Raw genomic sequence first — 14,303 nt, forward strand, 5'->3', positions numbered from 1 at the left:
TGTACCTTTCTCAATATGGGAATGTACAGTAATAGACAGCAGACAAGGCACAGTTCATAGTCCCCTTGCGGCCTGCCAGGTTGCGGGATGTCATGTGCCGTCCGTCACCATGCATAAGGCGTAGGATGGAGGGATGAAGCATACATCATTCTCTGCCCTGCGAAACACAATGGCAAATGTGCAATTCTGTGCAGATCATGTGTTTAGAGTCTGGCAAGATGACAAGCCCACGCGGTATCTTCGGCTTCAGCCTATTCCTACCTATTGCCAGGCTCCATCTTTAGCAGCGGCGACGGGCTTAGCGATTACTTTACCTTTGTCTCCATCGTCTGTCAGATTATTTTGTTCGTTCTCGCCGCTTTGCTAGTGCTTTCCATTTTTCACGGTAGCGATTTCGGTCTCTTGTCCGGCGTCTTCCACCTCAAATTTGCCTCCAAGTGCATAATATTCGGTGTCTCCTCAATACGGGACCTGGTTAGCCGCTATTGACTTCGCTAGTGGCATTGGCCCCAGCACCAATTGCCATGCCTGGCATGGGTTAATTACACATATTTGCGTCTAAAATCAGGCCAGGGCCTGGCCGCGAGAACTCCAACAGTGCTTGCTGCTGGTCAACCGTCGTGGGCAAACTGCGAGGAATGCGCGCGTGGCGACAGCTTGGCACGCACCCACACAAAGTCCTAAGGAGCCAAGACGCCCGGTGTTCGTTCTCCCAAAAAAGCTGAACGCTGAACGTTCCGCGTGACTTACCCCTCTGGTGCACTCGCCTTCCTTGCTTGCTCCGCACTTGTTACGTCGTAGGCACAAAGCCAGTTTTGACAGGACAGGACAGGAGAAAAACACTGGACATGCAAACGAGACCCTCCGGTGCGCGAGACACAGGCAACCAAGTGCCCAGAGTGCCGTACCATGCGGACGTTTCGTTTTTGCAATGCCATGCCCCGTAGTAGATATAGTCTGTTCCGCAGCCTGGGATCTTTCGTTTGTGTTGCAAACACCGATGTTGACAAACAACAACGACAAACGATGAACTTCGGGTCAAACCTCGACTTAAGCCTCGACAATCTGACACTCGACCCGGTGCATTGTCACTGCTTTGACAGCCGCCACAGCTGCATAACCAAGGCGGAACGCTAAAAACGACGTCCCCTGCGTTGGCGAGCCTGTGGCCCCTTTTCTTTCACGACTCGAACCGGCCCTCCTGTTCCTGACGTTGCCCTGTTCTTTTCTCCTCCTCATCGCGGCCATTTCAAAGCCTTTCTATTATCCCTGCCTCTCTTCCTCCTCCAGCTTTCCTCCTCTGTTGCACCCGACGTCGTTCATTTCGCAATAAATTGACTCGCAAAGTCACTACCACGTGAATAATCACGTGCACACCCTGACTTAACCACGACACTCGCAGCCTTTCCGAATTTGAAGGTGAACTATAGCATATTGGAGGGTTGGTAATTGCGCTGAGGCCTTTGCCTGTAATTACCGCCGCCGCCGCCGCCGTCGTTGCCGCCGTCCCTGGTTGTTTCTCAGCTTTGTCTCAGTCCTTTCTCAGCATTGTACTCGTTGACTGCTATTCGGCCACTACTACTTAGTCATTACAAGTGCCATCAGCCACCCCCGAAATCCAACCAGTCTGCAGTTGTGCCTATTGTCCCGCCTCCCCTCTCCCTCTTCCTTCCCCCTAAAGCCCACCACTGCCCATCTCTTTCCGCCGTCCCACCGTCAAGGCGTCCGCTCCTGCTTTGTCGTGGTGATCCCGTCTTGCTCACCTCCGCTTTTCCCCTTCTTCCCCTCCTTCCTTCTCCATGTTTACTCAATCAATACCAGCGCCTGCGCCTGCGCCCTCGCCCTCTTCTCCGGGTCTCCACGCTGTTTCAACAACGACGCCTGCGTCGCCGACCTCGCGAACCAGTCGGCTTCGCGGCCTCAGCTATCTGCGCAACTACACCCAGAGTCACTTGCTGAACCGCGAACACAGCTCTACAGGTGCTTCGAGCACGGGCAGTGGTAACACCACCGCTGGCACTGGCAACGCTGCCAACCACTTAAATCAGCCTTCGCCATCGTCACCATCGACTGCAAGCGGTGGCCTCGGGCACTCCGAGACGTATCCGCTCCGTCAGACCCAGTCTGCCGCGGCTGCACCGACCTCGTCCACCTCTTCGGCTACCGTGATAGCATCGGCGGTCGATCCTGGTCTGTGTCTCGCCCCTGCGGTCTTGCACCCGCTCAGCATCACATCGACCAACTCGTCGCAGTCAGTGGCCAGCGACGCCGCTGCACCCCAATCCGGGTCCCGGGCCCCGGCGGACAACCAACCCGGCGCGTCCACTACTGCATCTGCTACGGTTCCCACAAGTGCCGCTGTATCGTCCCTACAGGCTGCCTACTGTTCTGACCTTCAGTCTGCGTCTACGACCACCAACAGCCCCGCTGCCGCCTCGCTGTCTTCTGCCGCCGCCATGGCACCCTCTGTCGCCCCTCAAACGACACCGACTGCTAACGTCATGACTCGGTCACGTTCGGCTACCGAGCCCGGCGCTGCCAACGGCGTTAACATCGAAAGCCTGCCCTCGATCCGGTTCTCGACGTTTTACGATCCCCGTGCTACAAGACCGTCGCTTAAGTTTGCGCCTATGTCACGCACACTGCCGACAGGCAAGGAGCTGATTCGCGTCGGGCGTTATTCGGAGCGTGACAGCCAACCAAACGTCAGCGCCAATGTGCCCTCCGCTGCACACGTGGGCTTCAAGTCCAAGGTCGTCAGCCGGCGGCACTGCGAGTTTTGGTACGAAAACAACCGCTGGTACATCAAGGACGTGAAGAGCTCCAGCGGCACATTCCTGAACCATATCCGGCTTAGCCAGCCGGGCACCGAGAGCAAACCCTTTCCCGTCAACGACGGTGATATTGTCCAGCTGGGAATTGACTTCAAAGGCGGTGAAGAGATGATCTTCCGCTGCGTTAAGATGCGCGTGGAATTGAACCGCGGATGGCAAAACAAACTAAATGCCTTCAAGTATGACACCCCCTTCTCGTTCTTGTGGCTACAAAGTTAAACTAACGTCTTGCCCAGTGTCCAAACGCATAAACGCCTGCGGAACATGACCAAGCCCGAAGGAGACGGCTCGAAACAGTCATCGCAAGATTGTTCGATATGTTTGAACTCTATTGCTGTATGTTCCCTTCCCTTCCACCCGAATTGGTACATATTATGCGCTTCTTCTGCTGTCATATTCTAACACTGTTGTTACATATAGCCGTGTCAGAGCTTGTTCGTGGCACCATGCTCACATACCTGGCACTACAAGTGCATTCGCGCTCTTCTGGAATCACCACAGTATCCAAGCTTTATTTGCCCCAACTGCCGTGCCGCTGTCGATCTTGAGGCCGACGTAGAAGACCCGCCAGAGGAATGGGAGACGATGGACATCGAGGAAGAAGAGAGCGTTGTCGCCGGTGCGAACAACGCTCGTTCAAATGATGCCTCTGCCCACCATGTCAAGCCCCGAATGCCCAGCGATCAACGGGCTGGTGCGTTGTCCGCCAGCGCCGCGGCTGCTGACATTGGTGACACGACCATGCAGGTGGACTCGGTCATGGAAGATATTGACGAGACAACAAGCACCGGACCGGCGGCTCTTGCCCAGCAGCAGCAGCAGCAGCAACGGAACGAACGTCGGGAGCTCGATTCACGGCTACAGCGACAATTGCTGGTCGAGCAACAGCAACATGAGGACGAGCCAGAGCCCGTGACAGAGAGCCACGTCTCTCACGCCACATCTCACCCGGTGCCGATTCCTTCCGGGAGCCGATTTCCCTCGACCAGCAGCATCGCTAACGCGCCGCCGACAGTGTCTGTGAACGGCAACGGAATCAATAATGAACGAACGCCTTCTCCTACCGAGCGCCACATTGCACCTGTAGGCCACGAGGGCCCCATCACACCTCGGAACGACGCCGGGCCTTGGGTGTTCGATGGCAGCGGCATTAGGATAGGCAGCAGCCGCGCGAGTACCGACAGTCGGCGAGGTGAGATGCGCAGTCTGGACACAGCTGCAGCGGAGATCTCTGGCCAATTTCGCACCTAGTTTTTGTTCCTTTTTCTTCCATTTTTTTGTTAGCGAATACAGCATCCGCATTGTTCCTCGACCTCTTTCATTTTGGGTTTTTTTGGACGTGCTGCTTGGCAAATGACAGCACCAGATCAGGCCTCCAAGCACACCCCACGCTCGTCCTAGATTTTATCTTTGGCATCGCCTTATCCACCACCTACCCGTGCCTATATTTCTTTTTGTTATCCATATTTTGGCGTGTCTGTCTATCCCTTCGTTTACCTTTGAGACGCAGTCCAGAGAAATCGAGAGATTGGCATTGTGCTTGGATCCATGGGGATGATATCTCATTTCATTTTTTGTAACTGCACTTTTCATTCTCTTGCATTGGCGTTTTGAGAAATACCATTCGCTTTTTTCCGAAGACGGCACCCTATATATTATTGCCTTTATTAACCAACTTTGTGTCTACATACACCCATTCATGGAACATCATTACCTATCGCGCATGATATGACCTGGGAACGAACCTTTCATAGCCAAATGCTAATTCTCATGACACTTTTATACAATTGACAAGGCTTATAAAATATAAATACGTCCAAGGTCTCCAAATCAAATTAAAGAAACACAAAATCCAAGTCAGCTCAGAGCGTCTTCGGACTCGACCACTCCGCTACTCCTTAGAAACGCCCATGGCCCAATTGCTCGATCTCTTGTCCTTCCGCTGTTCCCCGGCCGGCTGATTCTAGAAGCCGTTTCCATGCTTCGGCATCCTTGGCCTTGACGGCCTCTTGGGCAGCCTTGACCTTCATACCGCACTTCTCGTACATGGAAATGGCGGCGCCAGGCTCCAGGCCAGCGCATTTGGGCACAAAGATGGCTGCTACACGAGCGTTGCCTGCCTGGAGGACAAGGTTATAGAATGGCTGCAATGGGACAAACTGTCAGCGATCGGTCGCGCATTGGACATCAGGATAGGACGCATCTATTCCCAGCAAAGTGTTCGGCTTACCTCCCAACCAATGGGGCTTTTCTTGGCCTTGGCTATGTCTTCGATCTCGTTCCAGTCACGTTTCGCCACAAGGGCACGAAGTCTAAAAAAAAAATGTTAGACACAGGGAACACAAAAAAATGCACAGCCGTCTGTGATGCGTACCGGATCCACCAGGCCACACGCTCGGGGACGTGAAACTCGCTCTGCAGCTTCTTGGCTCGGCCGTGATAACCCAGCCGAATCAGCTTGAACATTGTCTCGTTCACACTCAAGCCTGTGAAGGAATCTGTGAGATCGCGGTCAAAGGCCTCTTGCATCCTGAGCAGCGTTGTCGCTTCCTTGAGTGCGCCTAGCTCGAATGCGCTCTCCCTTTGGTTGTCGGCCAGTAACTTCGCCGCGAGCACGAGCTTGTCGGACGCAGTTCGGCTATCTGGCTGCCGAAGAGCCTCTCGAATGAAAACGGACGCGCCGCTTAGTCTCCTGTCGTCCTGGTAGTACATATCCTTCAGGAGCGTATTGTCGCCATCGCGGGTCGCTGCCGACTCGACCAAGGCCGTTGCAACCGGCCGGCTATTGATAGAATGGAAGAAAGCGGCGAGCGGCAGCTTGCGCCGCATCTGATCAATGACAAAGTACGTCAAGTCTGTATCGCCGGATTCAATAGCCTTGTCCAGTGCCAGCTCATCTTCTTCCATGCTCAACAGCAGCGGAACTTGCCGGCCGGCACGAGGTTCGTGGTTAAGCAACTTTGTTGCCAGGTGGCCCCGACCTTCATCGTAGGCCGCTCGCGCAATTTCTTCGAATGAAATGCCGGGTTTTCCAGCAAGACGATCGACTATAATTTGGCAAAGAGCCTCGTCAGGTTCTGACCCGGTGCGGACCTTGGCGCAAGCCCAGTGGACGTAGATTTTGTCGGTGGGCAGGTGAAGGTAGCCCGCAATGCGCAATGCTAATAGATACTCATGGCGACTCAGGAGGCGCGCAATTAGGCTGTCTGGGCCGAGGCGCTGGTACTGATCGTAGGAAAGCGGAAGGCCGATCTCGTAAAACCGCACGGCATTGAGAACGCGCAGCGTGTCGCACATGTCAACAAAGTCATCACTGTTGTAAATGTCAAGGACAGACTTGCCAAAAGAAGCAGCTTTCAGCAGCTGCTTCTGCCAGTACACGTTGTATTCTTGTCCCGAGGCATTGACACAGTTGTCCACAGCCTCTGTGAGATTTGGGCGGATGAGCTGGATGTTGTCATCTGCCTTGGGTGATTGCATCTCAAGCTGCTGAACAGCGTCAAGGAGGATGGACGCCGGTGACTCCGCGCCAAAGCGGAAGACCTCCTCTGTGACGTCCGGAACCTTTTGTAGAAATTCACAGACAGTATTTGTGACCACCCGTACGCCATCAATGTCTACGCCGGTCAGCAAATCAGGATTGGCAAGCTCACGCGGCAGAGTGTCCGTGTTCTGCGAAGTTTCGAGCACCTCAACTCACCCTGGATGACGTGGATTCTAGAATCGTAGTAGAACTTAGCGATCGAGCCACCTGGCCCGATAATGTGCACCTCGTCCTCCCATGCGATGACGACGGCATCATTGCCACACCACTGCAGATACTTAGGAGGGATCTTGGACTTTGAACGGTGCTCGCTTAGCCGCGTCTGGAAATCGCTTGTGACGACGTGCAAGGCACCCGTCTCCGTGTAGAGCCCGACAAACTTGCCGTTTGGCGAGACGCTGACGTGTGCAAATGGACCGACATCGAGAAAGCGGTCTTCACATTCGATGGGATCTACCACGTATATCGTCTGGTCGATGCTGAGCAGTGCTTCGACGGACCGGGAGAGCGTGTGGTTCGGAGGGATCAAGGCCCATGAATGCACCCTGCCCTCGGGGCACGAAGCAAGGACTTTTGGCCTAGGCTCGTCGTATGAGCCCACGGTGATGAGGGTGTTGTTTGAAAGTAAGGCAACCAGGCCCGAGTCGTAGAAGCTGGTGCATTCAATGTTAGCAACAAAAGAATGGCTCGTGGCTCGTGGAGAGCACCTAAAAAATTCGTAGCAACTTCACATACCGGCACGATTCTACACCGAATTCCTCGGCGCCATTTCCCAATGAGAACTGCGAGAACTCTCCTTGTAGGTCGACATAACACCGAACTGTTCCGTCTTTCGTGACGATAAGGAGCTTCTCGTCTTCGGACCAGCCTAGACCCCGGATCTCGGACACCTTATCCCAGCTGATGCTCCTGATGGGCTTGCCGGCCGAACTGTAGATGTCGATCGTCGGTTTAGCGGACTGGCCACCCCTGTAGACTACAACCTTGCTATCGTCACGGCAGAGTGCGATGGCTCCGGAATACGGTGCGCCGGATACTACATAGTTGTCGAGGTCCCGATCGCGGTCGAAGACGGCGGTGTAGAGCTGCACTTTTCGATAGAAGCTATCGCCGACCTGCTCCCAGCCTGCGGTGGGGTGTGTCGTATCCATCGCGGCTCATTGTCCCATGACGGGGTTCGGTGCTGTCGGTCGTTGGAGTTGTCGATGTTCGACGAATGCGATTGATTACGACAGCTGCCTGGTGCAACCGAAACTTGGTTGGACGAAGACACCAAGGCTGAGCAGGTACCTCACCCAACAGTGATCCACCCCTGGAGCTCGATCTTTAGTGGCACGTGCAGGCAAATCACAGGGGTGGGATTGCCCCAGCAGGCGTCAGTGAGGGGTATGACCATGTCGCAGCTCAGCCGTCCACTAATACGCTGCCACTAAGTCCATCCAATCTCTCAGCCTGCAACGACAACTTCATCGACGTTCCGATTTGGCCGCGAGGTTCGAAAACCAAACCGTTCTCTTATTGTCGGCATAGAGAATCGGTGTTCGCTACGGACCCCCTGATTCAACGTTTTCACTTCAGAAGAGAATAGCCGCCGCAATGCCAAACTGGCGCGACGAGTACCTGGCCTCGATCGAGGCTGCCGATGCGACGGATCCTGCAAACAGCTTGCTTATTGCAGCTTGTGAGTCGGGCCATGACAGCTCTATCGTGCCCTTTGCCTTGCTAACTATGTGAAACTTTGAATCGTACAGGCTCTTCGTTGCAAGACCAGGTGGCCACATTGCAGGCTGAGAACGAGCTCCTACGATCTTCCTCCGGCACTGCCCTTCCTTCGAAAGAACGTCGTGATGATCTGGACGTGGGTACCGGAACTCCCGACGCTCAGCTTCGAGTTGATCTTGCAGAGGCTTTGCGCTCGCAAGGGAAGTTTCAGTCACGCCTGAAAGCGGCAGAGGAGGAGCTTGAGAGTCTACGTACGAAATCTCGAAACGACACACGAAATATTCGAGCCCTCACGGCTGAACGCAACGCTCTTCAAATAAAAGTGCGAGACAGGGACGAGGAGCTACGCGGCAAGTCAAAGCTCGTCGAGGTAAGGTCACTCCGGCACTTTGTTTTTGCAAGGATGAGCCGTAGTTTCAGTGCTGACGGTGTCCACTCCAGGACGTGCAAGATGAACTGATTGCCCTAAACCTGCAGCTCAATATCGCGGAGCAGCAGCGGGATAAAATAAAAAAGGAAAACAAAGACCTTGTCGACCGCTGGATGCGGAGGATGGGCCAAGAAGCAGAGGCTATGAATCTTGCCAATGAGCCATTCATTGCTAAAAGCCCTTGACGAGAGTTGCCAAGGCCGTGTGTCCAGCTTCTACCTACAGTGTGTTGGTATTTCCCAATGGTGAGATATCCTGCGCCTTTGTGCTGTCTACCCTCAGCCCCCCAAAACGAAGTATCCTTCGTTTCCCTTTCATGGCCTTCAGCTCCCTGCCCAACCGATACCCAACGCTACCGAGAAAATAAATAATCCAATAATACATATATACCAAAAGCAACATTCTAATTCCGATGCACAGGAGTCACCCATCCAGATTTATGCATGGCGACATCATCACTGACGAGTCGATATGCAAAACGTGCCCGCCGCACCCGTCCAGCTGACAAACTCCTCAGGATATGTCAGTGTCTCGACCTCCAGAATGGCGCTTCCGACGTCGTTGATGTTATGCGAAGCACTCTTGTGATCGTGCACAAAGCTCTTAAGCGACACGATTTTGCAACCGGACTTGAAATCAAGAAACATCCGTACCAAGTCGTCGTTTAGCTGCGACGTGAACGCTTGGTTGTTGACAAGAACAACGTCAGCCCTCTTTAATGCTTCCAAGATGGCCGTATTTTGGCGGAAATCGCCTCGCTCGAGACGGACTTTGCCCGGCGCAATGCCCCACAGCCGACACCGCTCAGAAAACTCCTTCTTCTGTTCGTCGGCCAAATTGCAGGCGTTCTCCATCATCTCGCAACCCCAGCTCTCACAGCCGATCTCCAACGCAGCCTGCAGGACAACATTGCCCACACCGGATCCGAGATCGACAAACACCTGGCCCGAGGTCATCTGGAGTCTGTCCACGAGAATGTCGGTAATGAATGGGTGCAAGAGCTCGCCATACACGTTATCGGAACCGTTCTCGTATTTGCGGAGGAGTTCGACTTTTGGCGCAACGGTGCGATCATACACTTGATCGAGGACAAATGCAACAAAGTGTCTGGGGAGGTCGTGTCTCTTGGCGAGGTTGGCAGCTATTGAGCCGTCGTCGTGCAATGCGAGCAACCGTTTGTTGAAGTCATCCAGTGCAGACTTGAACATTTTAACGTCCTTGACCGCATCACTCGATGCCCGCTCAATCTGGCGGATGATTCCTGTCGTGCTGTCGGTGAACGGAGCGGCTTGTTCGTCTGTAAAATAGACTTCGGTAATGTGTTTGATAGTCGTCTTGATATCCTTCACCGCGTCGATCTTGTCTTTTCCCCAGACCAGCTCGTAACTATATAACCGAAAAAAAAAGTTAGCCATCATATGGAAGCGCAAATCATATCCTGCATGCCGTTGTCGGTCGAACAAGAAATCAATACCTTTCTCTGTGTCGCGACCCTGGGTATTGCAACTCCACCGAAACCTCGTCCTCCGAAGCGCCGAGAACCGGGACGCATTTCAACGCAATCGACGCGACATCTTTGGCGTGAATGATCTTCAGTCTCCTGAGATCGCGCCCACCTTCGACCTTCTCTGCCTTCTTTACGCTGTCTTTGGCCCCGGTTTCCTTGTCCAAGCCTTCTTCCGCGTCGGCCTTCGCCTTTTCATCCTCCTTGCTCTTCGGCAGTGTTTCCAAGAGGACTGGGTGTACCAGTTGGCGGTCAAGGTCTACCCGTTGGTTTGCGTCCACCCGTTTCCGTTTCCGGTGCTCCCGCTCGTGCAGTGTCGCTTCCCAGTCGTCATCGTCTGTGTCGGAGTCGTTACCAAACTCGATACGGTCACTGACGGCTGGTGAGGCCCGGTGCGCTGGTCGGCTCGCCAGCTTGCGTTTGCGGTCGCCGCCATTCCGGCTGCCGGAGCCCCGCAAGGGTGACTGGCTGGCGCGGTTACGGTTGGTTGGTGAGGTTGACGTGCGTGGTGACGCGGACAGGGTCTCGCTGCTCCGCGCGCTGCCGCCGCCAGCAACAACGGGTCGAGAGCTCTGGCTAGTACTGCTTCTGCTAATCGTTGGGGGTGCAGAACCTGTGCTGCGAGATGGCATCGCTGGCCTCGGTTCGACCGGTATCTGCTTAACAACACGACGGATTTTTGGCGCTGTGACCTTGAACCGGGGCTTCTGGTCAAGGATACCCATCGGAAACGGTATTTTCGATGTGCGTGCCTCGTGACTTCAATAGGAGGGGGAGGGGGTCGGTAGAGGTTCGACTGGCCGCGAAGGGGGTTCAGTGAAGCTGTTGAGTATCGGTCGTGTGCGGCGCAAACCGATGGTCTTCCAAGAAACGTGCTTCAAATAGACTCCAGATGCACGTCGTAAAATTGGCGTCCTAAAAGACTTCCAAAAGAATGCTATAATAGTTCAAAAGTGAAAATGAGTGAATATGCTATGCAAAACACGAATAATCCAAAAGACTGAAAGTGAGTTGAATCTGACAGGACGATGGATTTTCGGGACGAAGTGCGACTGTGGGTAGACGAGGAAAGGCAAACAAAAGGCGCTTTGCTTGGGGACTGGCAGGCAGTTGCTGCAGGGGCCTGAACGCGCGCACGCGCGCCATATTCCTAGTCTGCAGAAAAGCGAACGACGGCCAGTACCGGCGCAATTGCCACCCCACCCGCCAGGGAAAGTTCATCCCCGCTAATATGGGGCGCCACATCTAACGTCACCCAATTAACGGAGCGCTGGATGACAATTGGTAGCCGCTCTCAGTGGCAAAACATAAACGCACCCTGAGCCTGTTTATGATCAGTGTCTGAGTTGGGACAGGGACCACACCTAAGGCTGCGTTCCTGAACCAAGTCCAGATTGATTGAGCACGTGATGCTTCCTCCCCAAAAAACAACATCTCGAACAGCCGCACATACTATGACTGTACATACTATACGCCGTTTTCTTTGGTCGTTATCATGAACCGCTGGAATTAATATATATATAAATATATATATATATATATAAATATATATGTATGAATATATATGTATGAATATATATGTGTGTGAGAGAGAGTGGGTATTCTCTAGGCACAACTGTCTCACTCAATAAAGAAAACACCATAACGTCCTTTCCACGCAATATTGAATCGTATTCGTACATCCTGCGCTTTCCCTTTCATTTCCTGCTGTCCAGCAGCGCCTTCATCATCGCGTTGCCAACCTTGGTCGCCTCGGGAAACCGGGGTTTGAAGAAGTTCTGGGTGACCACAAACCGCTCCTTCCACGTCTCGAAATGGCCAAGGCTGACACATTCGGCCCAGCCGCGGGCAGCAAACGTGAACTCGAGGTCGTCCGAGCGGAATGTATTATCTTCGATGGCGACACGTAAAGTCTCGTCCAGTTTCGCAGTGTCGCGGAAGACGATCTCAGCTACACCCAACCGCAGCCGGAAGAGCGGCGTTGAGCAAAGCATATGGTCGTAGGGCACAATGCCGAGCTCGCTCCAACAGTCAACCATGGCCAGCAGACTCAGGTGGTTGTTCGGCAGGATGTGCTCCGGCCGCTCGCCGAGGCCGAAACCGTCCAGCAAGCCGTCGTCAAGCATCGGCTTCTCCTCCCACATGGGATGCCCGTCCGTACCAAAGACCTTGTCTCTGGCACGGTACACGCGCTTCCGTAGCTCGTCGGCGCGTCCCTCGAGCATCAGTTTGTAGAGTTCCGTTGTGCTCGCTGCGTACTGTGCGATCTGCCGGCGCGCTTCTGGGTTCATGATTGCGAGACCGGCATAGACGTGCCACTTTTGTGCGTAGATGCGCAGCATAAGGTTGATCTTGACGTTCTCGATGCCGCCGACGTAGCGAGCGCCCTCCCAGGGAAACTGTTGGGATGCATGCCATGCCTTGCCCATGGACAAAAAGGCGACGTGTGTAACAGCCTGCGTATCTGCTGTGATGCGATCGTGCATCTCCGCCGTCAGGTATACGTGTGTACTCCCCAGGCATCGTAGCACCGTCTCGACCTTTGCAAAGGCTTCGTCTGTCGCGCGGTGCTTGATCAGGACCTAATGTGCGAAAAAGAAGGCTCACGTCAGCATATATCCATGGCAGCGACAAATCAGATATCAACATACGAGTGGTTGGCCGTGAGTATCAACGCTTGGCCCATGTAGAGAGTGGCACGACACAATTTGGACATCCTCTGGGAGGAACGACTCGAGTGCCTTAATCTCGGGATCCTTGCACGATGTTTGGCCGCCGACTATGGCGCCCTGCTTCGTTGCTGTTTCGCTTCGTAAGAATAGGAGCTTTGAGACAAAGAATGCAGCAGAGTCGGCAAGACAAAGTACGAGGGCAGGAAACGAAACGAGTATAGGCAAAGTACGAAGCAAGAAACAACAGAATTGCAAAGAGAGTGGTCAAGCATACAGGGACCGTATTCTTTTACAACATGGCCGATGGCGGCAGCCTCGACGCTGTAAATGATATAGTCGCTTGCTCGAGAAACGAGGTGGCCATTCCGGAGGATGGTTATGTTCTCCTGAGACAATTCCTCAGCATGGGATCTCAACTTGGAATTCATAGTCGGGCCAAATTCGCAGACAAAAACATCACGTCGCCTTTTCCCTTGGCAGGCAAAGTGCAGAGGTAGAAGGACGAAAAAAGGTTGGGTAGCCGTACTTTTCCAGAAAATTCGTCTCGGAGACTTTCGTATTTGTCTTCTCTATCACAGGCCATAATCCTAAACGCCCAGAAATACAATTCGTACATACGTCAGTATGCTGACGAATCTTCTTCGTCCACTGGTCATAGTAGACTCTGCGACCACGAGTTCTGTCGAAGCTTTTCGAATCACTGTACGTTTCCGAAATGGTTAGAAAACGAAAACGAATAGACAAGAGAAAAGACACCGCAAGAGACAAAAGGATTGACGTTTGAATCCAGTGTGCGTGCATAAAGCATGTGGTATGGGTTTGCATCAGACAAAAAATTGTTAAGGTAGCTGAGAGTTTTCATCAAGGAAAGTAAACGGCCACATTCCCAGACAAGAATTGCCGGAGAAGGACCGAGAACAATACTCGAGCCAAATGCACTCAAGTCATCATAGCAAACCGGGGGAAGATCATAGGGTCAAGGGAGGGCATTGTGCAAAGAACTTTGCAGCAGAAGAAAGTGACTCACCTCGTGGAAGCAAATACTCGGTTTGCTGTTTTGTCGTAGAAAATAGCTTACCTCCAGCCCGCTGCAGCCAGTCGAATGGCATACATTCTTCCCATGTCGCCCATACCAATGAGGCCAACGGTGAATGTCTCCATGCCGGGTGGCACGACCGTTTGTGCTTCTTCTGCAGCCATGAAGTGCCTGTTAGGCGATTCACTTCGCCTTGTCCTTTTGCGGGATCCCAAAAGAAACTGCTGTTTAGAGCCCTCTCTCAATGTAGTGTACAAAACGGGGAAACAAATAAATGCTGTCTGTCGGGGAAAATACCCTCAAATCAGGTGCCCCTTCACATCGCACTGGAGGAAAAGTTCATGGAGAGGGAAAAAAAGCTTGGGGAGACACGAATGTTTAGAGAGTTTTAAGCAAAATTTTAAGTGGGGCACCTTGAAAAGTCAAGACAAGGGCGACTATCGGTGATAGGTTGATCCGCTGGGCCGCTGTACCGAATTTGGTTCTAAAATTGTGGGCTAGCGCCGTTGTCCCACTGCTGTGGTTTGACATGGCGCTGGAGCTTAGCTCTCTGCTCATACT

At 53.3% G+C, this 14,303-nt stretch overlaps 5 protein-coding genes across 5 annotated transcripts; 2 read left to right on the forward strand and 3 right to left on the reverse strand.

The window, feature by feature from the left end:
• Positions 1-1,799: 1,799 nt before the first annotated feature.
• SPBR_02431 (fha domain containing protein) lies at positions 1,800-4,085 on the forward strand (the record flags this gene model as incomplete). The annotated part of the gene is made up of 3 exons (XM_040760734.1): positions 1,800-2,342; positions 2,400-3,013; positions 3,344-4,085. 3 exons carry the CDS (start codon positions 1,800-1,802, stop codon positions 4,083-4,085), a joined length of 1,899 nt encoding a protein of 632 aa, XP_040620701.1.
• A 647-nt stretch (positions 4,086-4,732) lies between these two features.
• SPBR_02318 (uncharacterized protein) lies at positions 4,733-7,529 on the reverse strand (the record flags this gene model as incomplete). The annotated part of the gene is made up of 5 exons (XM_040760621.1): positions 4,733-4,954; positions 5,065-5,146; positions 5,209-6,451; positions 6,535-7,031; positions 7,114-7,529. The coding sequence occupies 5 exons, from the start codon at positions 7,527-7,529 to the stop codon at positions 4,733-4,735; spliced, it is 2,460 nt and encodes an 819-aa protein (XP_040620702.1).
• Positions 7,530-7,974: 445 nt separating this feature from the next.
• On the forward strand, positions 7,975-8,715 carry SPBR_03203 (uncharacterized protein; the record flags this gene model as incomplete). The annotated part of the gene is made up of 3 exons (XM_040761506.1): positions 7,975-8,059; positions 8,130-8,470; positions 8,542-8,715. The coding sequence occupies 3 exons, from the start codon at positions 7,975-7,977 to the stop codon at positions 8,713-8,715; spliced, it is 600 nt and encodes a 199-aa protein (XP_040620703.1).
• Positions 8,716-8,985: 270 nt separating this feature from the next.
• Positions 8,986-10,759, reverse strand: SPBR_02615 (histone-lysine N-methyltransferase, H3 lysine-79 specific; the record flags this gene model as incomplete). The annotated part of the gene is made up of 2 exons (XM_040760918.1): positions 8,986-9,916; positions 10,005-10,759. 2 exons carry the CDS (start codon positions 10,757-10,759, stop codon positions 8,986-8,988), a joined length of 1,686 nt encoding a protein of 561 aa, XP_040620704.1.
• Positions 10,760-11,731: 972 nt separating this feature from the next.
• Positions 11,732-12,520, reverse strand: SPBR_03178 (prephenate dehydrogenase (NADP+); the record flags this gene model as incomplete). Its single annotated transcript, XM_040761481.1, has 1 exon — positions 11,732-12,520. The coding sequence occupies one exon, from the start codon at positions 12,518-12,520 to the stop codon at positions 11,732-11,734; it is 789 nt and encodes a 262-aa protein (XP_040620705.1).
• Between the last annotated feature and the right edge of the window lie 1,783 nt (positions 12,521-14,303).

This window comes from Sporothrix brasiliensis (genome assembly GCF_000820605.1).
Source record: "Sporothrix brasiliensis 5110 chromosome Unknown Cont17, whole genome shotgun sequence".
In the NCBI taxonomy this organism is placed as follows: domain Eukaryota; kingdom Fungi; phylum Ascomycota; class Sordariomycetes; order Ophiostomatales; family Ophiostomataceae; genus Sporothrix; species Sporothrix brasiliensis.